The sequence below is a fragment of the Struthio camelus genome, chromosome 12, assembly GCF_040807025.1.
Source record: "Struthio camelus isolate bStrCam1 chromosome 12, bStrCam1.hap1, whole genome shotgun sequence".
In the NCBI taxonomy this organism is placed as follows: Eukaryota; Metazoa; Chordata; class Aves; order Struthioniformes; family Struthionidae; genus Struthio; species Struthio camelus.
This window is the reverse complement of record NC_090953.1, coordinates 26,005,522-26,032,547: the sequence shown is the minus strand read 5'-3', so window position 1 is coordinate 26,032,547 and position 27,026 is coordinate 26,005,522. Positions and strand designations below refer to the sequence as shown.

General features: G+C 46.8%; 1 protein-coding gene across 2 annotated transcripts in view; it reads right to left on the bottom strand.

Moving 5' to 3' along the window:
* ALPK3 (alpha kinase 3) overlaps window positions 1-25,956 on the bottom strand; it is a 35,473-nt gene extending 9,517 nt beyond the window's left edge. Inside the window, exons 1-4 of one of the 2 annotated variants that reach the window (XM_068958455.1) lie at window positions 25,752-25,956; window positions 12,157-12,278; window positions 5,316-5,433; window positions 3,016-4,075 (exon numbers count right to left, since the gene is read on the bottom strand). In XM_068958455.1, coding sequence (XP_068814556.1) covers window positions 3,016-4,075; window positions 5,316-5,433; window positions 12,157-12,278; window positions 25,752-25,915 — 1,464 coding nt within the window. In that variant the 5' untranslated portion in view covers window positions 25,916-25,956. Of the gene's footprint in view, window positions 1-3,015; window positions 4,076-5,150; window positions 5,256-5,315; window positions 5,434-12,156; window positions 12,279-25,751 lie in introns of those variants that run through there. The other variant, XM_068958456.1, reaches the window with a different exon arrangement.
* Window positions 25,957-27,026: the final 1,070 nt, after the last annotated feature.

Here is a 27,026-nt window from a genome sequence, read left to right as displayed (position 1 = left end):
ATTTCAATGAGCTGTCCACTGTGACGGCTGGGCTTTATCCCGAGGAGATCTGATGAAATCTTCCAGCCAAGGGGCATTATCTATTTTTGTAGGGTAAGGCTCATGGGAGGTAGTAATACTGCTCACACATGCTGTACTCGATGGATGCTCAGCTAGCAACATCGGGACAACTGCACCAGGAGTGGTGCATGCACAGAAAAGGTTCCCTTTCCCCTAAGCAAGAGGGGCTGCAGGCGAACATCCCAGAGGATCTACTGCTAAAGTTTTTCCCCAAAGAATCTCTATCTTAATCTTTAAGCCTCCAAAACAGGGTCCATGGGATAGGCACTTAGTCCTTCTACTTTTCTGGCACATAAGCTTAGCTCGAGTGCTTGGAAAAAACAGGAAAGATTACACTTGGACTCTCAGCAAGCCCTTCCCCAAATATCTGTTATGAGGACAATGTGAATATTAAGGATGGGGGTGGGGAGGATTAGTATTAGGGGGGGCATTCCTACACATAAAATTCAAGTGTGACTCCTTGGCAGACTCCAAGGGATTCCAAAGGCCAAGCAGCTTCTCCACACGCAGGACAAGCACAATAGGGTTCCAGTTCATACGGTTGGATGGGCAGCCCACATCTCCCCATTGCTACTCCCCTGGAGTCACACACCCCATCCTGCCTCGAAGGGCTCAGCGCCACAGCACAGAGTGTCCCAGTGCCCAAGTTTCAAAGGTTTTCTTTAGTGAAGGGATGAGGCAGAAAGATGGGCTTCATGCAGTGAAACCTCCCTGGATTTTATTACAGTATTTGGTCCTCAGTGGCACAGAGAGGGAGGGGAGTGGACACAACCTAACTGCACCTCCAGGCCTCGGCCCCTCTGGCCAGAGAAGAGCAGCATAGCACCAGAGCACCCAAAGAAAGAGGAGATGGAAAAGGCTGGTGGTTCACAGGAATGGTTCAATGCACAGAGCCATCTCTACATGACAGTGCTGCTCAATTAGACTATCTCTTTAGCTGAAGAGGATTTAGGGCTGAAGGCAAATTTGCTTAGCATGGATGCAGGAACTAAAGCTTATTCAGAAAAGGTTGCTGGGGCACAGCCTCTGTCCTAAAGTAACTGTGAAACAGCCAGATCTAGGGGCATACAGAAGAAATAGACTAAAAATATCAATTTCAAAATTGTGCAAGAACTACTGCAAGAGTGATGTTCATCCAAACCCAGTTTCAGCTCTGCCTTTGTAGGTGAGGAAGTTCAGACCTTGGCATTTTGCAGAGACCTTCTGCAATGGATAAACCCAGATCAAAAGAGAAGTCCTGAACACAAGGCCCAACTTGGTACCAAGGCCAGGAAAACACCTACACTATGACCCTTTCTGGTTTAGGAAAAAGACTAAAGAAGAAAAAGCCAAGCAGCCTTTGTACTGAGGGGTGTAAATAGTCTCAAATGCATGTCGAGCCAGCTTGAAAAACCTTTAAAAATTGCTTATTTGGTGATACATAAGCCTGAGTACTTTCCCCAGCATCACCTACAAGCTAAAGCACTCAAATAGGACTGCTTTTGTCTACAACAAGGTATGCTAACTGACAAGTTCACATTTCCCACTGTGAGTGGGTTTTCTAAGAGGAAAATACCTTCACATATGTTCCAGGCTTAGCAATGGCAGCCCTAGCCTGGCTGCTACTATTTACCCTCCTTAAGAGCAAGGGGCATGAAAATGCACGAGAAGGAGAAAAAAAGAATTGCTTCTCCATGGGCTTGCACGCCCAGTAATAATTTACGCAGCAATGCATGATGCTGATGGGTCACGTTAAAGATGGATTCAGAGTGCTACACTGCGATGAGTCCAGGATCTAGACACACTTGGTTCATTGTAAAACACAGAAGATTTCTTAGCAGTAACGGGTGCACCTAGCTATGGCTGTGCACCTACTAAGAAATGTAGAAGGGAAAGAGGAAATTCTTTCACTGGAGTACCCGTTCGTCCCACCTCTCATACAGTAGATGTTTCCGCATCCTCAACTATTGCGTCACCTGCCAAGAGAGCGATCCACAAAAGAGATGTGCTGCGTCCCGAGCGCTCCTCTAATAGCTTTGGTCTTTACTGAAAGTGTGCACCTACCGTTGTTCAAATGCTAAATCCTGACAGCACCTGCAAATCGGACTCGGAGAATCCTTTATCACAGCAGGGGCCATTAATAAAAAGAAAAAGGAAAAAGAAGGGGCAGGAGGAGCGGAAAGACTGATAGCTTCCAGTTTAATATTTTCATGGAAAATGCTTCAGGTTAAGTGACAAAAATAGACATTGATGAAAAGATGCAGTGAGGGTCAGGAACAGGTGCAGTGCTCTGGCTCTGCATCCGCACAATGAGTCTTGCAGCAGCCTGTTTCCAACAGTTGAAGAGCCAAAAAAAAAAAAAAAAAAAGAACCAAGCCCAGATCTACTGTATACATGTTGCACTGTAAACAAAATTCAAAGCCTTGCCTAGCAGTGCTCACGTGGCATATCTGGCATGCTGCGCTCATTTGCATGGGGGGGCTCATTAAATGCATCAGGCTGAAGCTCAGGCTCAAATGCTAAACTGAACAGATATCATCAGTCTCGCTGCGTGTCATATGCATAAGGCATCCACCCCCAGCTATAAATAGCCATTCAGTGCTCCCTGCTTAACTGATTTGGAAACATTTTGCATGAGGTCAGCCTGTCGATTAAACGGGAGAGCTTACAGCACCCCCCAGGCTGCTCAGAGACCAGCTGTTCAGCTGAAGAGCCCTGACGTACATCTCCCCTCACCACCTCGTTTGACATTTATTCAGAGATGGGGTGTTCAGTTGGAAGCTCTGCTGTTCAGACACACACAGCCCAGCAAGCATTTTTATTTGGGGTGCTTTTGCCGGAGAAGACCTCCAAAGTCTCAGCAGCAGCTCCCTTGAAGAGCACATAGCCTCCCAGGGCTGGCAGCACAACGCAAACACGTGGCACAAATATTTTCCTGTAGCAACCCTCTTGTTGGCTACTATCTGTTCTAGTTACCTGTGGATCAGCAGCTTTGTCTCCCTCTGGCTTCAGCTCTTTATGCTGGCCTTTCTGTCCCTCGGAGGAAGCATGTCCTGCCTTTGACACTTTTGAGGGTGATGAAGCGCTCTCTGCCTGTCTGCTGGTGCCCATGGGCTGCAGCGCAACCTCATTTACAGCTTCTTCCGTGGCTCCTGCCTCCTCCTTCCCCACTGCAGATTTCATTTGGTTATTGAAATACATCTCTTTCAAAGAGAAGTGCATGTCACCCTTGGAAGGTGGCAAGCCCTGTTGATATGCATTAGTTTTAGTGTCCTGATTCATAGGTTTTCCAGACTCTTTGATTTTTGGAATATTTTCCAACTCTTGATCATTTGCTACCTTCAAACGTGCGTTCCTGCGCAAAGGGACAGGAGGGGCAAACCTTGGATTTGATGAGCGGTTCACCCTCTCTCTTCCACTTTCTTCTTTCTTTGAAACTTCCTGTTTTGCTGCTGGAGGTTCTACCACCTTCTTTTTCTTTTTAGCAGAGTCTTTGGACGTGGGCTTGGCTTTTAGGTCTTCCACCGTCTCATAGATGTATGCAAGAAAGCTGTTCCCATTCTCCTCCCCACTTTCCAGAGAGATATCTCCATTGGCAGTCACCTCTGCTTTCAAAGGTGTTATCAATTTGTTTGAAAAGCCAGTCATCGCATTCAGAGATGGTTCCTTTGGCGCAGCAATATCCTCATGTAATCTGGACTGAGAATCAGCAACATGTACTTTTGCTGCATCCTCCTTCTCCCATGAGGAGGTTCCTGACCGGAAATTCAGATCCCTAGTCAGCCTCCGCTTTCTCTGGAGCCGATCGGGGCTCATCCTCTGCAACTTTTCCACCTCCACGTTCTCTTTCCCTCGTTTCTTGCCCTGTTCTATCTCTCGCAGTTTTTCCTCAGCCTTTCTCTTAATTTTGGCAAACCACTTCTGATGGATTTTGAACTCCGTCATGGTTCCCACTTCCAGCACACCAGAGCAGGATACAATGCCTTTGTTATTTCTAGCTGAGGCCTGGTAAATGCCAGCATCTTCCTCTCTGCACCTGGAAACCAAAAACTCTGCATGAGACCTACCTTTCCTCCCCAAGGCACTACAGCTGAGCACACACACATGCATGCTCTACCCCTCTTGACTGAGAGGGGCCAGAAGATGAAGGTATTACCCTGAGGTGCCTGCAGTAGATCTGGAGACCTGCGGCTGGGACTGGCCCCCCTCGCAGGCCTCTGCTTGTTCTCAGCACTAATAGATAAGCAAGATGGACGTAAATCAGTGCTCAGTTTCCCCCGGGGCTGTAACATTCACAGCAGAGGGCTGTGATGAAAGAGGAACAGCTAGCACCAGGCTTTCTGACTGTTGTCAGCCACATCCCTCTGCAAGATCTTCTCCTCTCAGCTTTCCACTGCCTAAGTTAGATTCTTACATTTGTGTTTTTACTCCATCCTGCTGCCTTGCCAAAGCCACACAAGCCACACAAGCACATGCACACCACTTCCACCTTCACCCCTTCCAGGACTCCTGGCCCAAGGAGCTCCCTGCTCCTGCAACAGGTCAGCTAGCCACTCACAGAAACCTGCACCATGCCTGGGGTGGCAAAGCCCAAGCTAGAATCGCAAGGATCACAGGACCATCAGCAACATCAATATCATGCACTTTCAGGTAGCGTCATCTCTCTCTGACATCCAAAATCCAGGACGCAAACTGCAACAGGTCTCTGCTTGCTGGGGACACGGTGTGCTTGGTTCCCCAGAAATGCAGCCTTCATTCAAAGTTAAAAGAAGCTGACAGTTTTATCTGAATAATGGAGGCCTTTGATTCTGCCAGTGGAGCACTGAAGCAGCACTTTCCCTCCCCGACCTTATGGTGAAAGCTAGGAAAGGTGCACCTGGGGCGTGGGACAGGTCTGCACCCCTTTCCCCTCTTTCCAATGCTCACAACACTGCTACAGGCTGTTTCTGTCCTTATCTTGCTTGATCTCCTGGATCATTGTCCTGGGTGCAGTCACTGCTTTCCCTTCTCTTGCTCTCACTCAGACCCAGCACTCTCCTCCTGTCTCATCACTGATGACACACGCTGCTACCACCCTTTGGAAGACTGCAGACAGAGGAATTTCTCCTGACCTTCTTCTTGCTTCCAGCATGGTGGCTATCCTTGGATGCAATAACAGATCTCATACTGATGTGATCTGGGAGTCACTGAACCTTGCTGACAGCCAACTTCTCCGAGTGAGGAAAACATGCTCAAAGCTCCCATCGGCAGTCTAACTCTTCAGCTTTTTTACTCACTTATAGAGCTGCAAGGTGTGGCGATTTCCATGACGGAAAATCTCATACTTAGGTAAACCACAGTAGCGGTCCATCTCTTCATCATCCTTATACCAGGTCACTTCTGGCTGCGGGTATCCTGGAGAGGAAATGGTATGTCAGTGCATGGAATACTACAACCAACAGCACAGCACAGGGATAAGGAATCCATAGTCTCACAGGGATAAGGAATCCATAGTACAACGAAACACTCCAGCAGAATAGGATATATGCTATTCTGGGCTCATTCCATTCTTTAAATCACACAGCAAAAAGGTACTGTGAGTAGAAACAAGATGCGCTTATCCAAATCTTCTATCACTACTAGGAATAGGGCTATTTTTGAGGAAAAAATCTCAGCACTTCATTCCTGAACAGAGGACAGTGGATCACACGATCGTCTCCTGTAACACTGGCTGGAAGCAGAAGGTGAGCATGCTGTCACTTTTATATGAAGAGGCATGTTTTGATGAGATTAAGCCTAAGGTTAGAAAACAGGCTTTCACCCCTCCATGGAGCTAACAGCATTTCACTAAGTGTCTCTCTGTAAACTGATCCAAAAGTTTCCATTGAACAGAAACAACCTTGATTGCATCACAGCCAGCTTGGTGTCCTACAAATGTCACTTGACAACAGATGTCACCTGCCTTTTCAGTAGAATGACATCATGACGTGTGTGACTGATTGGCCAGCAAGCCAGGCACACAGCCACATCGCCCCCCCTCCATGGTAGGCAGTGGTGGATCACCGGGATGCCCCACAACTGACCAGAGCTAGCCACAGTCCTCACCTCTCATTGACAGCAGCTCTATCTTGGAATAAACTTGCCTGTTTTTCAGTTGGAAACTGCTTGAGCAAGCAGCCCACTGCTCATTCCTGTATTTCAGATAGGGCTCCCGGCATAGATAAGCTGACCCTAAGGGCATGGGATACAAGTTTCAACGATCATGTCATCCCCCAGCTTAAATAAAAGTGTTCAGCAGTTGCTCAAAGCCCATGGTAGGAACCTGAAGCTTATTTCCTGCACATGTCCCTACTGATTTTATGTGCTGTTGAATAAAGGAGGCTGGCACCTCCAGCATTCAAAGTCTCCCTGCTAGCCCCAGCATTCCTGAAGACAGTGAGAATGGTGGCTGGATCTCATGGGCTGTGCTGGAAATGATCCAGTAATGGCTATCCAGGAGTATCCAAAATGTCCAGACTCAATGGCTCAGAAGTTCAGAGAGGGCAGGGACAGGACACTAACTAATCTGGGTATTTCCTAGTTGCCCATCCACAGATTTCAAGGTTGGCTGGGACCCTTTTAATTTCCATAGCAAAGAGTCTCCTACTTGCACCAGGAGGAGACACTGACAACCTGCAGCAATGCCCAAGTCCAGCTTACAGCTATTCCCATGAAGAAGGCCTTGTAGTAGCAGGAGTGAGAGGACAGGGAGCAAAGACTCATCAGTAAGAATTAGCCCTGATTCAAAATGCCTTTGACCAGAAAGAGCAAAAGCACCACATACCAAACCCCCTCCTCATGTGTCATCTGCTTTTCCCTCCTGTCTGCTCTTCTGGTCCCTGCCTCCTTACGTGCTTGCACTTATCCTGCCGTTAACCAGACAGGGCTGGGGACATAGGCTCAGATAACTCTTCCTATCCTGCTCTTCTCTCAGGCATGGAGGATAGTCATCCCCATAGGCCAGACAAGGTTCTAGATTTGGCTCTACCTTTCCTCACCGAGGTCCCTTACTCTGCATTGCCTCTGACATACACCTTCTCCACCCTTGGACCTCTCATTCACTTCTTCACTGCTGCCATCGGCAGCTCTGGTCTAGATAGCAGTGAGGCTGCTCCACAAACAGCGCTGGTCTTCCTTGTAGTTTTAGAACAAGTGCAAAACCCCCAGACGCTTGTGGCTGAAGCGAATGAGTCCTAAATTGCTAACTGGAGAAAGCCATGAGAGTATCCCAGAGAAAGGATCACTGTGGATTGATCCTGTTGCTTATGTTTTCCTTACACATTACCTACTGACTATACTTGGCAGCACGACTCTAGGCTGAATGAGCCTCTGGCTCTTTTTTTCTGTTCTAGGGACTAGGAACAAAACAATTTCCATGCGCACCTCGCGTTTTCATCCAGAGCAATCCTGCCCTTCCCAAGCGCTGCTCTGCGCACGTGACCTTTAGGAGGCCTCCATGGTCATTAACACAGCTAACTGGTAGGCAGATTTACCTAATATCCTCTGAACAGCCATCACTGCAATTCATTCTAGGAACTGCAAGCGTATCATTTCCAAGAAGCCCTGTGATGTCCCCCCATGGCCTCTGCAGCTGATTGCCATTCCTAGCTGACATCTGCCAGAGAGAACTGTAATTTCTGTAACTGTGCAGTGCCTCGATGAAAGGCTTTTCCTGCTGTTAAGCTTAAACTCTCTATTGCTTGTTGCACTTGTGCCCATGAGGCTACCTGCCTCCTACCATGGGCTAATGCTGCACCAGCTCAGGAACTAGCCCCTGCTGCAAGTTCCAGCTTGCAGCAAAAGGCAGCTCTAGGCAAGCACCAGCTGGAAACCTGCACAAAGAGGGACAGGGAAAGGCTTTCCCCCTCCCGGCGCACAGCCTGGTCAGAGTTTAGAAACAGCAGTTGCCCGGCAGCGTTCCTGTCCCTTCCAACGCCAGCTGCCCCTCCCCAGGCGCTGTAACTGGAGCCAAGCAGGGGCCGGAGAGATGCCTCTGCACAGACGAGACTTGTCGCTGCGCTCCCTGGCATGCCCTGCACCCCAGCGGGGAGGGGAGCCGCTGCTCGCATTGCAGGGTCAGGCATCCATCTGCAGGCCGCCTCGCTAATAAATTCCTCCAGTTTGGGGGCAGACTTAAACCCCTGGATCTACACAGCGCCGCCAGGCCCAGCTAGCAGCTGGAACATCCCCAGCTTAACGGCTGACGTGATCGGCCGCTTTCAAGTAAGTCAGTGGGACCAGGCAGCTGAGCTTAGGGCACAGTCTCCAGGCACTGCCCTGCTACAAGACGCTGGACGCCTGGATGTAACAGAAGCACGTTACAAGCACAGCGGCCATTCATAAATTGGGCGCTCGCCCTTCTGAAATCTGTCACTCCCGCAGACCCCCTGTGCAGCTGGTGCAGAAGGGGATTTGCCGGCAGCTGGTCTACATTCACCAGCAAGTGCCCCACGTTTACAGACAGAGCGGTGCCTTGCATTCCTAGGGAGGAGGGCAGGCTCCGGCCACGTTCCCTATGTGTCTTCAGGTCCAGCAAAAGCTTTTGGGAAGTATGTCTTCCAGAGACATTACTCCAGCCTGAGAGCCAGGCACTGTCCTCTGCTGCACTGCAGGGCCGGGGAGATTTTTCTGAGCAGGGATTTTTTCCTGGAGAAATTGCTGAGTTTAGATCAAATATCTTTCTCCTCAAGCTGTTAAAGTTTGAGAAGCCTTCAAAGTTTTTGCGACCTTAGGGAAAATAAATCTTGCAAAAGCCACCCAAAATCGCCCACAGAAACTGTTTAAAGCAACTTTTTTGATTTTATCAGGCAGGAGGTAGGAGTTGAGCTTTTGAAACTTAGGAAAATGGAAGAAGTTTAGAAACAATCACACAGATTTCCTTGGTTTTCCGTTTCTGCTCTACATAAGCCATGTGGAGCAGAGGCTGAAGGCAGGTTGAGGAGAAAGAGTCACAGTAAGATCTGTTCCTTTTTGGCTTCCAGGATTGAAGTCCCCATTGCCCCTACCACAGACAAGGAAACTTCCAGTAACATGGACGGGAGGACTAGGATTCACCAAGAACAGTCTAATTCTCCATGCCCCGGGCCTGCGGGTGATACTCACTCCCCTTCCTCTCACTCACCCTAAGCCCAGGCACCCTAGGCTCCCACCAGCCAGCTCTCTCCTCTTGAACTCCCCCTTCCCCATTTCCAACCCCCACATTGGCCCATCACATGCATTTTTTCAGACATTCAAGCTTTCACCTGCTTTCACAGGCTACTCGCTTTACCCCCAGCCCTCCTCCTCCAGGCTGAAGGAATTTGTCCAAAAGAAGAAGTGCCATAAGTGATGCAGGATTTGACCAGAAATATTCAAATCAGACGTAGCAGAGACCCCAGTAGCAAGCAGAGAGTGCTGGAGACCTAGACAACAGGAGGAAAGGAGGGCTTCTGTGACCACCCCAAGAGCTTAGGGAGTCTGCCTCACAGACATTTTTTGTCTGCAGTACCCAGCACACATTCTGGAGGCTGGCTCTTCAAACCTTTGCATCTTGCTGCCTTCCTAGGAGGCAACCAGCAAGGTACTAATTCAGAGGTGGGACTGCATGTAACTGTCATTATCGATCAAGAAGCAGAACACATTAAAATGTTCTTGTAGGTCATGTATGTGTATTTGGGGCTTGGGAGTCACAACTGCAGCAGCTGATAGTCTACCCTTTGCCTCCTGTAAGTCTATGAACCAAAGCGTCCTTGGACCCAAGCCACAACACTGAGACACATGCTGGTTCCCCACTGGTCACTGCCTAGGGATGTACTTCCTTCCTCCCTGTAATATCTCCCAGTTGAATGTAAAAATCATGGCAGAGGGGGATAGCTGAACTACCAATTAGATTTTGCAGCTGGAGCAAACTTTCCACCTCATGACCCTCTCTCCCAAAGAAATCCCAAGCTCCTAGGAGAGTCCACAAGACCACATGCAAGAGATTCTCAAACTGATCACAGGGCACAGGTTTTAAGGATATTTCCATCAGAATTCCAGTTCTGTGGGTCTATTTAAAGCACATAAGAACTTCCTCTAGTTCAGTTTACTAGCATAAAATATTGCAACAGGCTGAAAACATTCATCTGACTTTTTCCTTCACCTTAAAAGGTGAGACCAGTATCAGGTCAAGTTTTGCGCTTGATAGAGTAAGAAATCACAGTGTGCCCACTCAGCACCAGCAGATCACACAAAGCTGCAAAAGAACCTCCTGCCTGCCAAGAGCAAGGGGTGGACTGCAGGAAAGGCAACAGACCAGACAAGGACCATATCCATCTCTGAAGCATCAACTCCTAATTTGGTACAAGCAGAGGTGGTTATTCCTTGGCAGCATGTCTCCTGTACAACGTACAGTGAAGAGCTTATCCATCTTTTCCAGGGAGAGGTACTGGTGAGGACACATAAATGGCTTTTACTTCCTACTACCAAGAATGCCTTGTATTTGATACCGAAGTATCTCTCCCATCTCATCTTAAGAGCAAACACAGCATTTTAGAGTTGACTGTGCAAGGCACTTCCTTCCTCATCAGCCACCTTTCAGTCTAACAGTGAACTAGAGCTCATCTGCACGCATGGGCCTCTTGCGCTGACACAGCCCACACAGACCTGATGGTATCATTTGGACTTTGAAAGAGATGGCGTTTGTTAGAACAAACTGTCAACCCCAAGGGGCAGTTCGCAAAGACTTAGGCCAGTGTGAGAAACCAGGACCAGGTGCTTTAAAAGGGGCAATAAATCCTGGAATAGAGAGCAGTGCCATCACATGGCTTTGAGGGAAGCTCTGGGTTTGTGCCACTTCTACACTTTCAGGCAAGGGGAGACAGAACTGTGCCTGCTATTGCCCAGGATTTTCTAACATATTTAAACATCAGTCTTTTTTTGACCTCCGAGACTCTTGGCTTGCATAATACACAGTGCTCGTGAGTTCCATGCTACCGTGTAGCATGTAAAATGCTTTTCCATTTAAATAACTTTAATTGACTGAGCCCTTTTAATGAACAACATGGCTTGGCAGCATCTCCCTAGCCGTTCCCTTTCGCTCTAGGAATCAGGAAGCGGTCTGTTGAAGTTAAGCAGTCAGTGAACTCAAAACACCAGTGGCACCCCTACAAGATCAGAAAGGCAGACCTCTGACAAGTGAGCCTATATGGGAAGAGCCAAGAATTCAAACTTGGCAGCTCCCGCAGAAGGGCTTCAGTCTGATGTTGTTAGTGCGTAACTCATTTACGGCATATTTCCAATGGCATACTAGATTTCCCGAATCATAGGAAAGGCTTTGTACTTGTGGTAAAGAATTTCACTGGAGCTGTCATCCTCCTTCCAAAACTTACCTAACATCTCTCACATAGTAGCCTGCTGGAACAGATATCCTGTGCAACATCAGGAAGGACCCACAGTGTCTTAAACGGATAGATACTACAAAAAAGAGGCTTTAGAGTCTTTATACTTAAAAAAATAAAAGCTCATGGGCAAAGGAGTTGCTTGCCTTCACATCAACGCTGCCATGCCACATCATTACTATGGCTTAGTACGAACCCCCTTCTTCAGCCTCCCCCTTCCCCCTCTTGTCGGCCAGACCTCTTCCTGCTCAAGGTTAGATTTTAGCACACTGGGCGGAAACTGGCTTTTATTTCAGATGTTCAAATATTCGGATCTATCACTGATGCAACCCCAGCTGCACTCTAGCCACTAACAGTCAATGAGAGCCAAAGATGGCTCCAATATGATAGCTTTAGTCTTTGAAACTGCACATTCCCAAGTTTTGGAGTCCATGATTAGAGAAGGAGAGGAGATTAGAGGAGGACAATAAATTGTTACAAGCCCAAGTAGTGATTAGCATTTTCCTTTTTTTTTTTTTTTTTTTTTTGGAGATATTAGGTTATACCTCTGCTTCCTTACTTGCAGGTGTTTCTCCCCCCTCCTTTAAATTAAAGATGAGATCATCATGCAATTGCTGAACCTTTGCTTGGCAGTCTGCCAACAGTGGAATTGTGTGTTGTCTTGTTATCCCTTGCTCTAGAGTTTTATTAGTGCAAGTCCAGCAAGTGAGGCAGGACCAGGTTATTCACTGAAGACAGTTACCTGTCACTATGCACGTGAATTTAGCATCAGAATCCTCGGACACAGAACGGGATTGGATAGTGGTTTCAAATAGTGGCTGGGTTTCCTCCGTCAGCTGAGAAATGATTGCGCAGAAGGTGCTCCTGGAAGATTCAAGAAGTATTTCTTAGAGATGAAGGAACTAGAAAGAAATCAAAGGGTCCCCTTCCTTTCTATCTGGTCTCAGAGACCTGTCTGGGCTGCTCCCCATGGTCAAGCATTCTTGTTTTAAATGCCCTTCTTCCCTCCCACCATCCCAATCTTAGGTTGTTCACAAGTCTGGTGTAGTGTTATGGTACTCAACTGCTTTTTCACTCCTAAAATGACACTGTCAATTTAAAGCATCACATGGGAGACATCCCCTTTGTCTATAATGCTATCAGAAATAACTGTCAAGAGCAATTTAATTCCAGATTACACTTGAGCATTTCTTTAATCAATTTGCAGTCTTAAATCAAGGCACTAACAAAGTCAGATTCGCTTTCACATTCCTAGTACTGCACTTCAAGTGTTGTTCTGTTCACTGGGATTTTATTTGTGAAAAATTTGTATTAGGATTTCAGGCCAAGTGTGAACGAAATATGGCTCCTTAACACATAGCCTTCTTTACAAGCTTTGAATTCAAAATGTCCCCTCCTTTGGGGACAGCTCACTGAAGGATGCTTGGAGCCCGGCTTACACCTTTCTGAGCTCAGGAACTACACGTGAAGCTGACAGCAGTTCACTGCTTACTGTTGCATGGAGGTATTATAGGCCACATGCACCCCAAGTTCATGCACTGACCCTGAAGTTCAGGCCAGGACATCAGCCAGAACTATTCAAGTAGCCAGTACCGTCTAGGAAGTTCATAAAATGGATCTTAGATTTCCCAGTCATTTAAGTACTATTCAAGGATAGCACTAAATCACTGTATCATGCAGCACTGCCAACCCTGATAAACAGAAAAGTGTCACCAAGAGAGGCCCTAGAAGACCATGACTTTATTTGAGAAAGAAAAAAGGATTTCTCTCTCAGTTGGGTCTTTATTTGGATAGTGCTCTGGAGCCCTTGGAAGTGAATCCCTTGGGTTTCTCTCTGCAATTAAAAAGCTACATGTTTATACTAGGACATGAACCCAAGGTCTCAAGTGCTAGGACCTTCAAAGACATAGCAAGAATTGCCAGAGAACTAGTAGCTGGCAGCTCTACTTACACCATTATCAGCAGTGAAAGACATATTCCTTGAACAAATGATCAGCTCCTAGAGACATGCAAGAGATGGAACAAGCCCCCAAACCACTCCTGACACAGCTCCACTACAAGCAAAAGGGCTCCTAGCACAAAGTGAGGGCTCTACAAGGAGGACCCCAGCCTCAAAGCAGTCCCCAACTCACAGGCAGGATGCTGGCACTGCTGCTACTCATGCTGTACCTGCTCAGAAAGCAGACTAGTTGGGGGAGGTGGGGGGAGGGGCAAACAAACCAAAAAAAAAGACAATTCTCGGCATGAATCCAGCCAGGTCAGGTGTCCTGAGAGGCACTGCAGCAGGGACTGAACTGCACACCAGGCTGAAAGGCACCAGGATCGCTCCAGGCACAGCAGCTACTTGTTTCAACCCACCCAGAAGACTTACCTGAAGGATGCAGTGCTATGATTTTCACTCTGGCTTCCTGTTAGCATCAGTTTGCAAGAGATCCAGGGAGATGAATTCCCTGGGTGACAAACAACTAGGACACAGCGTGAGCCTCGCCCAGTTCCTCAGCGCTGTTTTTGTTAGGTAACGATAAGGAAAGGGGATAGCAGCTAGGGCTGTTGCAAACTCGCCTCATCTACTGAGCAAGGGTTATAAACACTATCTAATCCAAACACGCACATGGGACAGAAGGTAAAAAGCAGATGGCACAGCTTAGACATCCTTCTGTGGAAGTCAACAGTCCCCAGGAGGCTGGTCCTGCCAAGCAATTCCCCACACAACCACAGGGCCAGCAGAGGGCTGTGGGAGCCAATAGCTGTTTCTAACCAAAGAAATCTTTCCCTACTCCAAACCTAGGAGGAAAAAAACCTCTCACTTCCAAAGAGCAAGGCATACAATCCGCTGCCAAGGCAGTTACTGGTGAGGTTTTGATGGCCCAGTCGATACAGATTCCCAGCCCCAGACCAGTAAATGCCTTTTAGACCCACATAGTGAAGTTAGAACTTCCCAAGCTTCAGTTAACATTTCATATCCCAGCAAGAGAGTAGCATGATCAGCATCTTATCCAAAAAAACAGTGATGCACACACATAGTTACACTCAGAACTAAGTTTAACCGCAGTACCATGCCACTGATACCAGGAATAAGTCTAGTCTATGCAGTGCAAATCCCAGAGTTGGGTGAAATACAGCAAAGGCTACTGAATGCCTCTGGAAAGCAACGTCACCAAAAGCTGGGGACTCTGCAGGCACAGCAGATGAATCAGGCAAGGCTTGCCCAATATACTCCGTGCACTTGGCAGAAAACCTCGCAAGGTCAATTTAATCTTTCAAAGAAACCATTGTATTAATCACAGGCAGGTTTTAGAGACTGCAGCACTGCATGGTTCCCAGCTGAGTTATTCCAGCAGCAACAAGACTTGTCCAATTCAAATTGCTTTCCATATCAGTAATTCAGAGCATTCAGGAAATCTAATACAAGGTGGCAGCTACTGTTCCTCTGAGCCTTCCTGAAACTGCATCTTTGTTGCAGAAAAAGCCCTCCAGCCTAGGAGGAGGAGGCTGGCAATTCAGTAGCCTTTGTACATTAAAGAGGGATTTCCATACAAAAGTAGTCTTCAGGAGAAGGAGACTTGAGAAGTGTCAGCTTCATCACCATTTTCTCTCCCTTACCTTTTGGTTAACAATTCCAGAACTATAGGAGCATTCTGCAGAGGTCTTTCCCTCCACAGTCAATCCTCTAACCACTATTGCAGCCAATAGTAATGCCAACTGACTTCCAAATATGCTATTTTGCCAGAGGCAAAGTACAACTGCGTAAGTGTGGTTCAATGCAGAGTCCAAATGAAGGAAAACTTCCATGATAAAGCACAGGATGGTGGGGAAAGAAGAAAATTTCTTCTTTGAAAGCATCTTAGCGCAGTCACGTGTTCTAATTTTTAACAAGTCTCTGTATGGAAGTCTCACTTTAATATCAAGAAATAGCTGAACAAACTGTACACCCATCCTTTGGCTAAGAAAGATGAATATTTCTTGCACCTTGACACAGGATTTATGACAAACACACTTCGCTGTCTGCAGTTCAAGCAAGTGTTAGAGACCCAATCATGCAGAATAAGGCTACCTCAGTTCAGTGCTCTCTTTAATTAGTACCAAAGCATTAATCACGTGCAGTCAGATTCAGCACAGTGCTTGCTCAGAGAAGTTTAATGCATTGTAGTTTTACCTTCCTAAACTGGAGAGAGATAATCTGCTGCTTGATAAGCTAAGCAAAAAACAGCATACAAAACCATTAGACAGAAAAGCATGGAAAGGAGCTGAAATAAACAAACCATTATAGAGATGCATTAATGATGAGTCGTTTTGCACAGGTCAGAGTTCCTATTAAAAGAAGGTACAGCTGCCTTACTCAGGCTGACTGCCAGGATGAGCAAGCCGCATTGTAAATGGTAATCAAAGGCTGTAAAAATGAAATGGTCATTAACCACAGAGAATAAATGTAAGGACATTTATACAAGTAGGTTTCCAAGAAGCAGCACCTGAGCCTTCCATGCACCATCCGCAGCTTTGGGCACAAAGCAGGCAACTTCACCCAGGAAACGTTCAGTTAAATGGCACTCGGGAGCGCAGACCGCCGCAAACTCATTTCTCCGCTGGTAAGCAGGCGGCCTGAGCTGGTTGCACTCTGTACTTCAAGTTCAGAGGTATCAGCTTTTTGGAGACGCTGAAAACTCCCCAGTCTTTATACACCGCTCTCCAGCTTGCCAACCAAATAACTAACACCTGGCTTTAAAAAAGTAGGGTTTACAGGAATCTATAGTTTTTGTTCTCTTCGCAGGAGCATGTTACAACATTAACCAATTCAGAGAATAAAAGGAAGTGCCAAGACTTACAGAGACACCCATCAGATGAGCTACTTACCAGTGGCAGCTAATTCTCCCAGAGAACCATCTCCAGGGATGGTTCATGCCCATAGCTAAACAGCCACATTGCCATTTTGTGGCAGCAGCCCTTGGCAGTTTGTAGGAAATAACCTCTCAGCATAGACCTGCAGCAGGCAGGAGCAGTTCGTTAGACTGTGCCTGAGCTCACCTAGAGGGCAATCGGAAGCATAAAGCTAACCAGGTACTAGCTAGCCAGCAGTACCCAAGTTAATGGTTTAATCACGCTGAGATAAACATTAGTTATGTCTACACTGCAGCATGTAGCCTCAGAAGTGGCCACAGCGTAGACATAGCCTTGGGGAATTCTGTGTAAGAAATCAAACGCCTATGTTGGTACGGGCAGATGGATCAAGCCTTCTCAGCCTTGGTCACTTTAGGCCACTATGGAACAACCAAACTTCTTTAGTGGTTTATGACAATACTATAGGAGACAGCATGAAGAAGCAAGAAACGTTCATGTCTTCAGGTCTTCCATCCAAAAGACCAGAACTGTGTGACTGGGACTTGCATAGAGCCCAGAAGTCAGCAGGACTCAAAGTCTTGTCCTAAAAATGACCACAGTCAGTTTCTGAAAACTGATCCTGCCAAATATGCAACACTTCCACTTGTGGAGGCAGTCTCCATGTGACCATAAGAACTAAAAAAGATTAGAAAAAAGTACCAGGCCTTTAAGCTGATTTAAAAAATAATAATAACATACACAGAGACTTTTACCAAAAAAAAACCCCAAAACCTCTGAAGAGCTCTAACTCCTCTCCTTCAGATCAGGGGATGGAAGACAGTTTAGAGAGAGGAATACAGAAGGCTTAGCTGCTCAGAAGTTGCTTTAATCCAACAAATACGAGTGGCACTTGCCCTTTTGGCAGCAGCTTCTCCCTCTCCACCCCCAGGTGCACATTCTTGATCACTCCCCAGTGCCAACACTGGTGTTCACACAGACAGAGGATGAGCAGATCAGGAGCTATCTGGCTGGAAAATAAAACACTAACCTTAACAGACTGACAATCAGCTCCCTGATCCGACTCAGCATGCAATGTACTGGCCCACAGCAGAAGTCAGATTAACATGACAGAGGACCTGCAGCCTTCAACTTTTGAGTTGAGCCCCAATAAATGGGGCATGCCTTTGAGCACCAATAAATGGGGCATGCCTTTGAGCACCAAGCCCCCTCCAGCATTACAAGGCTTTCCTTGCAGTACCTGCCTTACTGATCAGTACGCCACCTTGTCCTCGTTGCTCCCAGCCACCCTAACAGCTTAGGAGAGCTCAAATTGCACTTTCAGCTGCTCTTCTCCCTGCTGTGACCTCTTTCCAAGGGATCTGAGCTTCCCATTCCCCATAATTCTCCCAAGTACAGCCTTCCCAGGTAGCCCTAGGAGATGGTAGCACTGCTGCACCTCGTCCTTCTGAAGTGCCCCTGCATTCCGGACTGCCCCAGGGCAGCTCTAGCTGGCTGCGAACCATGCAGAGATGCGGTGAGTCACATCTCCCAGTTTTTCCAACAAGAAAAGGACTCAAACATTTTGTGTGCCACGGCAAGGGAAACAGCGTGCTTTTGACCTTCAGGAGTACTAAGGACATGGACATCACTCGAGGAGCTAAGAAGGAAGATCCTAAAATGCTTGCTGGAGAATGCTAAAGTAGGCAGACTTTTTTTTTCTCCCCCCCCCCCCCCCACACATATGATGCTTACTTGCATAAGATAAATGGGAAGGAGTCTTTTCTTGGTAGTAAAGTAAATTGCTCAAAAGACAAGAGCCAGAATAAAGGGTGCCTGTATCACAACTCCCTTGTGCCTGTGTATGTGATCATGTAATTAAACACTGTTCAGTGATCATGTAATTAAACACTGTTCAGTACTTTTTCAATTCTCAGTGCTGAGCAGACAACCCAGGCTTTATTCACTGCACATCCTGAAACACAATGCTGAATATTGGACTGATCGTCTCTTGAGGGGCCTTGATATTATCACGCACACAAAAACAGAAACAAAGAGCCCAAGTACTAACTCAAATTTAACCTCAATATTCTAAGGAAACAAGCAGAATTTTTACGGATTACAGATTTACACCCAAAGAGAGGAAGATCAAATTCTAAAAGCTTCAAATAAAACAGGCCTGCCTGCAAGCAGCTGGCGTTTCACCTTGTTTTAATTACGTTTACAGTATCCCCATGTAGGGCTGCACCGACATATCCACATTGTGCTCTGAACCAATATATTAACTTGGATACCTGGGACTTCCAAGCAAGGCATGCCAGATGCCCCAGCAATGGGACAGTTTGGGATACTGACAGTCTAAGCCCAAAGTTCTCCACAGAGATTTAATACTGTACAGAGTGCAGGATTCAGCTAATTAAGTGCAGCATCTGCAGAGGATTTGTCTCCTCTGAGCAAGCTTGGGGCCTGTTATAATAAAAGGATCAAGGTAGCAACTCATCTCATTCTCAGGGTTACAACTAAAGTAGGTAAATCAAGGTCTGAAGGTGCTAGTTTCTTTCCACTGGAGAAAGGGAGCTCTGGCTGGTTAGCTCAGAGAGGTCTGCTCTGAGCATGTCTAAAATCAGCAGTAGGAAACCCACCTTGGCTAGCTAGGCATCTAGGAAGCAAAGCATAGCTTGTTAAGAGCTAGCCATAAAAATACTGATCTGGTTATTAACTGCCGTTTCACTGGACCACAAGAATTATACCCCTTTACTATTTTTCTGGATAGTTCCTACCTCCCCTAATTCTTCTTTAAATTCTGTTTCATCAGACGCTTTCAAACTTCTTCAGACATTCACCATCCTCTTACAGCTTTTATCACTTCAAATCTTCATAATTTTCTTTGGAAATGAGGACAATCTTTCCCCTATTTTTCCATGCAACTGCCAAATTTCAGTCTTGCTGCAAGGGTAGGAGGCAGAACTGTCATGCACACTCACTTTTTAATCACTAAAAATATTGCTCAAGTTGATGGCCTGCACTGGTACATCACCTCACTTATGCTGAAGAGTTAATTGCTTTAAAAAGTATAATTTTAAATCCTGTAGCTTTTCTAAGCCCTCTCATGCAGTCACTGCACGAAATTCTATGTCCTTGTTTCTTTTCCCCTTCAGATAAGTAAATCATTCTCCTTGCAGTTCATGTCCTCACATGGAAGTCAATAGGAGCTTAGAAGACATTAAAACACATTTCATGACGGCTCCCTACTCACATGTGCAAGTACATGCGCTTGACCCGCTTGAGCTGCAGAGACATTAATACATTTCAGAGCTCTTAACGGCATACAAATTTGACTGAGTCACACTAACTGCCAAGTGCAGCAAGTAAATCAGGGAAATGTGTCAATGATGGCAAGACTGAGAACCTCAAATTATGTTTTTATGGAAGCATTGTTGGCCAAAAGCTCCTTAGATGAAGAACCCACCGAGAACAGAGCAGCACTTCCATCTGAAGAGCGGGACAGAGGGCTCACCCGGACAACCCTTTGCAGACTCTCCCTGTTACTGGCATTCTGACCCATGATATTATTGGGCATGCTTTACACATGCAGACTTCTAGGGATAAGATTTCACATGAACTTCTCTGCCTCCAAGGTTAACACTGCTTGAGACAAACACAAGCCACTCCGAATGTTTTCTCAGCTGTCAGTAGCTAACCATTTTCGAATTTAAAAGCCAACAATGAAGCTTTCAGGTACGTGTGGTTATGCCTTAGGCTTCTTTACTGCCATGTGTCCCGCTTCTTATCAAGCACTTCATGCACACACAGAGCAAGTGTGTTTGTATTTCATATACTGTGGCAATAATTATCAGCAATCTTGTGACAGTAGCTATGAGTGCTATGGAGTTGTACAAGACACATTGGTATTCTACAGAGTGGAAAAGGGATGTATTGAGTCTTTACTTGTCAAGGTCACAGAATGAATTGATGTTACAGCTGGAGAAATACGGCATTTTTCTGCAGGTAATTCACTTAGAGCCAAGATGAACATTGACTTGCATATAAACAATTTAGAGCTAGATTTCATTAACAGAGAGGACAGAAGACAATAAATAGATTAGATTATATGTTCCTGTATCAACCTCCAGCACTCTGAAGATGATGCAGATCTGTGCACCTGAACTCTAAGGTATTACTGGTTCTGTGGTCCAAATTTGCCTGGTAGCTAGCTGAAAGAAATCAAGGAATTAGAAAGTATAAAAGGAAGCAAAGGAAACGTTGTTCAATGAGCTGCTCAAATGAACTGACATCTTTCCAGTATCTCACTGAACTCATTGTGCTTAGTGGGTGTGGGTTGGAAAATAAGCAAGGTGAAAAATCTAGTTGTCCCTGTAACAGCTCTTCTGCTTTGCACTTCTTGGATTGGCCTATAAAACGTAAGATAGTCAGTGAGAGGGAACAGCACCCTCATTCATCTAAGACCTCCCTTCTCTAGCTGAGATAGAGCGAGGATAAGAACAGATTTGAATCCTGTCTCCTGGAAATCGCCACTGCTGTGGCACAAGAGATGCCTATTGCACATGAGACCATGCCACTCCCTTCCAAGCAATACGATGAGATCTCAGGCTCTGGAAAACATCTCTATTTATAATGCTTCCAGAGAAGAACAAAATTCACACCTGCAGTATATTTTTACATTTTAAAAGTGCTCACAAAGGGCACTGTTCATCCAATTCCACACCTTGATCTACCAGTCTAACTCAGATCGGTTTGACTTCTTCTAGCAGATACAGTCAGGATGCTTCAGAAAGGGAGCTGATAATGCAGCTCGGGATTGTTATGCACGACATAAAACTGCCAAGGAGTCCCATTCAAACAGGACACCACTCTGCAGGTAGCTATACCAATAGCAAAAAGACAGCTCTACCCTAGAGAGCCTACAGACTAGAGACTGACCCGTTAATACCTTTACTTCTGTCATTTGAGTGAGTACCAGGCATGCCTCCCTTCTTTCAGGGTTTGAGACACTTCAGTTAGACAAGACAGAAATGCTGAATTCCCTCAGATGCCTCAGTTGCTTTCTTATCAGAGACGTATACCTCTTATTGCCAAAAGCAAGGTCCCATATGAAGTTACAGATCTCAAACTGCCAAAGAGGGAACTCCCCTGAATGAGAAGCTAAGAGTGCTTTTCAGGAACTAAGCACTCTTGTGTTTTCAGCTCACTTGATTATAACAACAGATCTTTCACCTTCATTTGATATTAGGAGCAATACAAGAGATACAAGATTAGGAATGGTTCCTAGTCAGAAACTTAGGGAGAAAAAAAAAAACACACATACACACACACTGCAAGGCACTCTCCTGGGCTGAACTGCCACCACAAGTGAAGACAGTTGTCCAAGAATGTCACTATACCCTATAAATATCCTCATAGATGAAGCTACGACAGTAGAATGATATTCAAGCAGGGAGGCAACGGTTTAACAAGACCTCAGGGCAGACATCTGCATTAGATGAGAAGTGCAAATTGTTTCATACCAACAACAATTTGCCTAGGACTCAGATGAAGCTTCTGTCACAAGTCTACATAAAATTGCGTCTCTGAACTAGATGCTCTCTCAACTCAGTTCTTACAGAAAGGATACCAAAAGAGATATCTTGAAATTGTGGGCCGCAAAGGATACCAAAAGAGATCTTGAAATTGTGGGCCGCAAACGCAGCTAACACTGACTCTGAACAGGACTGGCAGCTTTTGCTCTCACATTGAAGTAACTATAGCCGAGTGCTTTGAGACAGAAGAATTAAAAAAAAAGCAAAAACAAAACAACTGCCAACTGCCATGGCAGAGAGCAAGTCACCAAGTCCAGTACCTACCACTCACATTGTCCATTATGAGGTACATTAGAAGACAGAAGAAAGCCAGGAATTTACTGTCATTGAACTATCTGTTTCAAGGCAAAGGTTCTTCTTAAAGAGTCGCTCCCAAGGGCCCAAAAAGTAAACCTCTGAATAGCCTATGTAAGAGGGAATCTTTTGGTCTCCACCGTACCATGGCCAATTTCCACAAGTTAACCAGAACAAAAGCATGCACTGGTTTTCAAGTTAGTATCCTTTCAATTTACACAATACCCTTTTCTTCCTACAGAATTAAGCAGAGTAAGACCATCCAGGCTACTCTTTCTACACAGTTCATTAATGCAACTGTATAGACGAAACTTTCCCATGAGGCTCCTCAGAAATAAGGATCTCTAATCTCAGTTTCTACTCACAAAGGCATTTCCATGCCTTTAAGCACCTCTGCCATGTCACTACTCACTTTCTAGTGCTTTGTTCTGAGACAGAGTGAAGAGAGTAGATATAAAGACTTCAGTTAAACATACTCTATAAATATATATGACAGCAATAGAGAAGCCTGAAAAACACTTTCTTCAGATCAGAATATCTATTTTGCTTTCTAACCACTGCAGCAGCCTCCAATTTCAATTCTGCATCTGCACTTTTGTGTATTCCGCTTCCATTAGCTTCAAACCCGCCAAATCCAAATACATTCTGCATTAAAGAAAACTGCTGAATGCTATCTGTATTTCACTCATCTTGCTTTTCAAATGCTCCCAGGGAAGCTCTCCAGATGTTTCTGCATTTCATTAAACTCAAATGCTTTCTCAAAGTCTTGCTACACAATTCCACTCATTTGCTTTTCAGCGTTGTTAGGATGCATTATTTAATTATATAAAAGCCCCATTTCATTCGATCCCTTACCCTGCATCACTGACAACAATAGTTTACTGTGAGTTTCTGCGGCTCTGCAATTTCTGTGAGTTTCTGGCTCAAGTCTTCAGCACTTGTAGATACACCCAGGGCCATGCAGGAAATAAGACCTTTCTATATTACTCCTACCTTTTTTGTCAGGGAAACCGGAAGCTATGTTATGAATAGAGGAAAAACATCAGTTTTGCTATTTAGAGAATGCCGTTCACTGCTTCTTACAACAGAAAGGGCCAGCCACTGACGTTATCAGGCAAAATGAAATTGCTTTGCCATAGACTTTGATGACCAAGTACATAAACAAGTTGAAAAAGGGATTGGCCAAACTTGTGGAAAACGAATCCACCGCGAATTAAACATGGCAATACACCTGGCAACACACCTTTACTTTGTCTTCAAAAGCATAAGGCTCCCATACTTGGAAATAGGTGTGTACCCACCATACAGTACTAGCACGACAAATTCAAGATATTCAGGACCCAGAGTCTTGCAGACCCAGACTGGATTTATTGCACTTGAGCTGCAGAGTCAACACATCTGGAACAGGTCAGACTCACTGCATGTGAGCTCCACACTGCTCGGCGTTTTCCTCTCACTGCATGTGAGCTCCACACTGCTCGGCGTTTTCCTCAGGGGCCATGAACAAAGTTTCCAGGATTGGAAATTTTCCAGTTTGGAGCACTGGAAATGGTACCTGAAAGAGCGATGAACCCTCCTTTATGAATAAACTGATTAAATCTGCAAGGCAAACCTACTCAGGGTGGGAGGGGAGGTGGGGAAGACAAGCTTGAAGCAACCAAAAGGCCTCAACAGCTTAACAGCTTACTTAAGGACTTTTTGATCTGTAGAAGGAAGGTATTGTGCTCAATTACAGATTTCCTTTTGGCATTAAGTATAGTCTGAGGTCACAGACTGGTTGTGGATACAATATGAGTATTAGCTGGTGCAGAAGATGCCATTGTATGTAACTAGATTGCACAATAGGATACAAGCACAAAGGCTCTGAATTAAGCAACTTAACTTTGGCATCACCACAGCTTGAACATCTGACTTCAGTCAGCACTTTTTGGTGGGGGGGGGGTTCCCTACTTATTTGTTTTCACATATCTCAGACTCTTTGAGGCATAAAGCCTTGACATGCTAGAAACCAGTCACCCATAAAATTTCATTAAGGAAAAGGCACACTCATTTTAAGAGCATTTAAGTTGAGGAATAGCGAATTCTAAGTAGTTTGTAGGCTTTATTTTGGGTGACTAATCAATTAGCAGTGCCTTTGTCTTCACTGGCATGTTTCTTTCTATGTGGTAACCTCAGCCTAAGTTGTCAACCTATTTGTCACACCTTCTCCCATGAGAGAAGAGCCTTATTCCTACCATAGACCTTCTGCCTAAGGCCATTTCTAACCCAGGAATGTAGTTCTCATCACTACTTAGTCCATATCTACATTGTAGAAATACCTTTCTGGCAATAAGATAAGGCACACACACACCAGGCCTCTTGCTTAGAGGCTGGTGTAGATAACACACAAGCAGCTTCACTACAATGAAGCCAGGAAAGTTAGCACAGTGCCCCATACGCAAGTTTAACTTGAGTATACCAAAGTGAGAAGAGACACAGAAGCTAGTGTCCATCAGGGTTTTACAGCAAGATAGTCAACTTTACATACCTGCCCTGTTATAGAAAGATGCACAACAGTGACAATCTCTGCCCCAGCAACAAAAACAAAAATACATCCCCTTTCTTGGAAGCGACAAGCTAGTCCCCCTCTTCCAGGCTACAACAAACAAGCACTAAATTGTTTGTGAAAACCAAGCGCATAACATCAGTATACCCCCCCACTTCTGCTTTTTTAATCTTGGAAAGAGTCTCCAGTGGATTGCAGACACGTCATTTCTAGTCCTATGCGCTGGGACGATTTGCCTTCAGAAAGAAAAGAGGCCTGGATTGTGATACAATTTCAAGTTCAATCACTGTATCAGTTTGTTTTAAACTGCAGTATTGCCTCACAGTTTGGAAAACAAAAAAAAAAAAAAGAAAGAAAGAAAAGAAATCACTGATCACACCAGCTTGCTCTCCTCCCACAGTACAATCAAAAAACATAGCCAATGTTTTCCCACTGCAGTATGAACATGCCTTCAGATTTCAAAGCTTTGGTAGCAGCTCTTCCATTTCACCTTTAAATCATTTTAGAACAGCTCGACTTTATTTCCTATCCCTTATGTCTTTCTTTTTTAACTATTCAAGGCGTTTGGGCTCTCTCCCTTCCTATGAGATTTTGTTCTCAGTCAGTAACTCCTTCCCACAGCCCGAAGCAAGCAAATACCAACGCGGGCACCAGCGCAGCAGCCTCGACCCACGCTCCGCCGCCTCCGCTACCCCCCAGCCACCCCCCACGCTCTCCCAGCTCTCTAGCTGTAGTCTTGTGACTCGAGACTAACAGCTCCCAAGACTGAACGCCGGGGAGGTGAGGGAGTTATTTCTCCCTGCGAGCAATGGGAGGTGTTGTGTCTTTTGCGGGGCGAGAGGGGAGCCCTCCAGAGCCTTCGGCCGCACAGGCAGAGACGAGCCGGCGAGTGCCGTCAGGCTGCGGGGATCGGCCTGCGAGCCCCCGGAGCCCGGACGGCGCGGACCGGACCGCGGCAGAGCGGCGGCCCGGCTCCCACTTCAGGCGCTTCAAGGCCCAGGCGCGGCACAGCCGGCCCCTCCTGTCAGCCGGGCCGGAGCGGGGCTGCCGCCGCCCGCCCCCCGGCAGGGCCCCCGCGGCCGCCCTCACCTGTTCTCGGGCCGGATGCTGAGCAGGTAGCTGCGCCGGTCGGGCCGCGAGGCCCAGGCCGCGCTCTCGGCCTCCTCGGCGTCCTCGACGCTGCCCGGGCGGCCCGGCGAGAGCGGCCCGTTGCCCGCGTAGGACTGGCCGAGGGCCCGGCGCAGCGAGCCCATGGCCGCGGCCGGGCTGCCTCTGCCCCGCTGCCGCCGCCGCCGCCGCCGGCCTGTCAATCACTGCCCGGCATTTATAGCCGCGCCGCACATGCCGCTGTCACTCGGCGGCCGCGGGGCGGGGGCCGTGACGCGCTGGCCCCGGCCCCCCCGGCCCCTGCGGCCGGAGGGGCCCCGCGCTCCCGCGGGCGCTTCCCGCGGCGCCGTGCACCCTGGCACCGCGGCTGGCGGCACCCGGAGGGCCTCTCCTAGGTGGATGCCGGGGGCCAGAGTGGCGCCGTCAGCTACGGCACCACACGCCCCCCTCGCACAGTTCATGGCACCCACAGGGCTCCCCTAGATGAAGGCCATGGCACCGCACTCCCCCTCGCACAGTTCATGGCACCCACAGGGCTCTCCTAGAGGAAGGCCATGGTGCCACACGCCTCCCTCACACAGTTCATGGCACCCACAGGGCTCTCCTAGAGGAAGGCCATGGTGCCACACGCCTCCCTCACACAGTTCATGGCACCCACAGGGCTCTCCTAGAGGAAGGCCATGGCACCGCACTCCCCCTCGCACAGTTCATGGCACCCACAGGGCTCTCCTAGGGGAGGCCAGGGCACCACACACCTCCCTCACACAGCTCACAGCATGGATGGGGCCTATCCGAGACAAAGGGCCACAGTTTGGAGTGGCAACATGGGCCACGGCACCACACACCTCACCTCCTTTGCATGGCTCGCAGCACGGAGACAGTTTCTCCCAAAGGACTGAGCCAACCAGCTGAACAGGAGTTCAACAGAACAAGGGGTGTCTGAAGCTCTAGTCCTTGTGCTGGACCCTTCTGTGTCTCTCCTCCATGTCTCCCAAGACTTTATCAAGCATATATCCAGGCCACGATAACTGCTATTTCTTCCCTTGCTCTTTGGAGTTGAGTTTCTTCCTCCTTCCTAAGGACGTCTCTTAATTTAAATCCTATTTTACTGTTTAAGGCCTGGATTTCCTCTAGCTTTTCTGCAGATCACAGCCTTTTTGACATTTGCAGTATTTTTTTTAATTTTATCTCATAAAAATAGCCACTGTCCATGAATCATTTCAAATTCATCTTTTCCAGCTCAAGTGCATTTTGCAG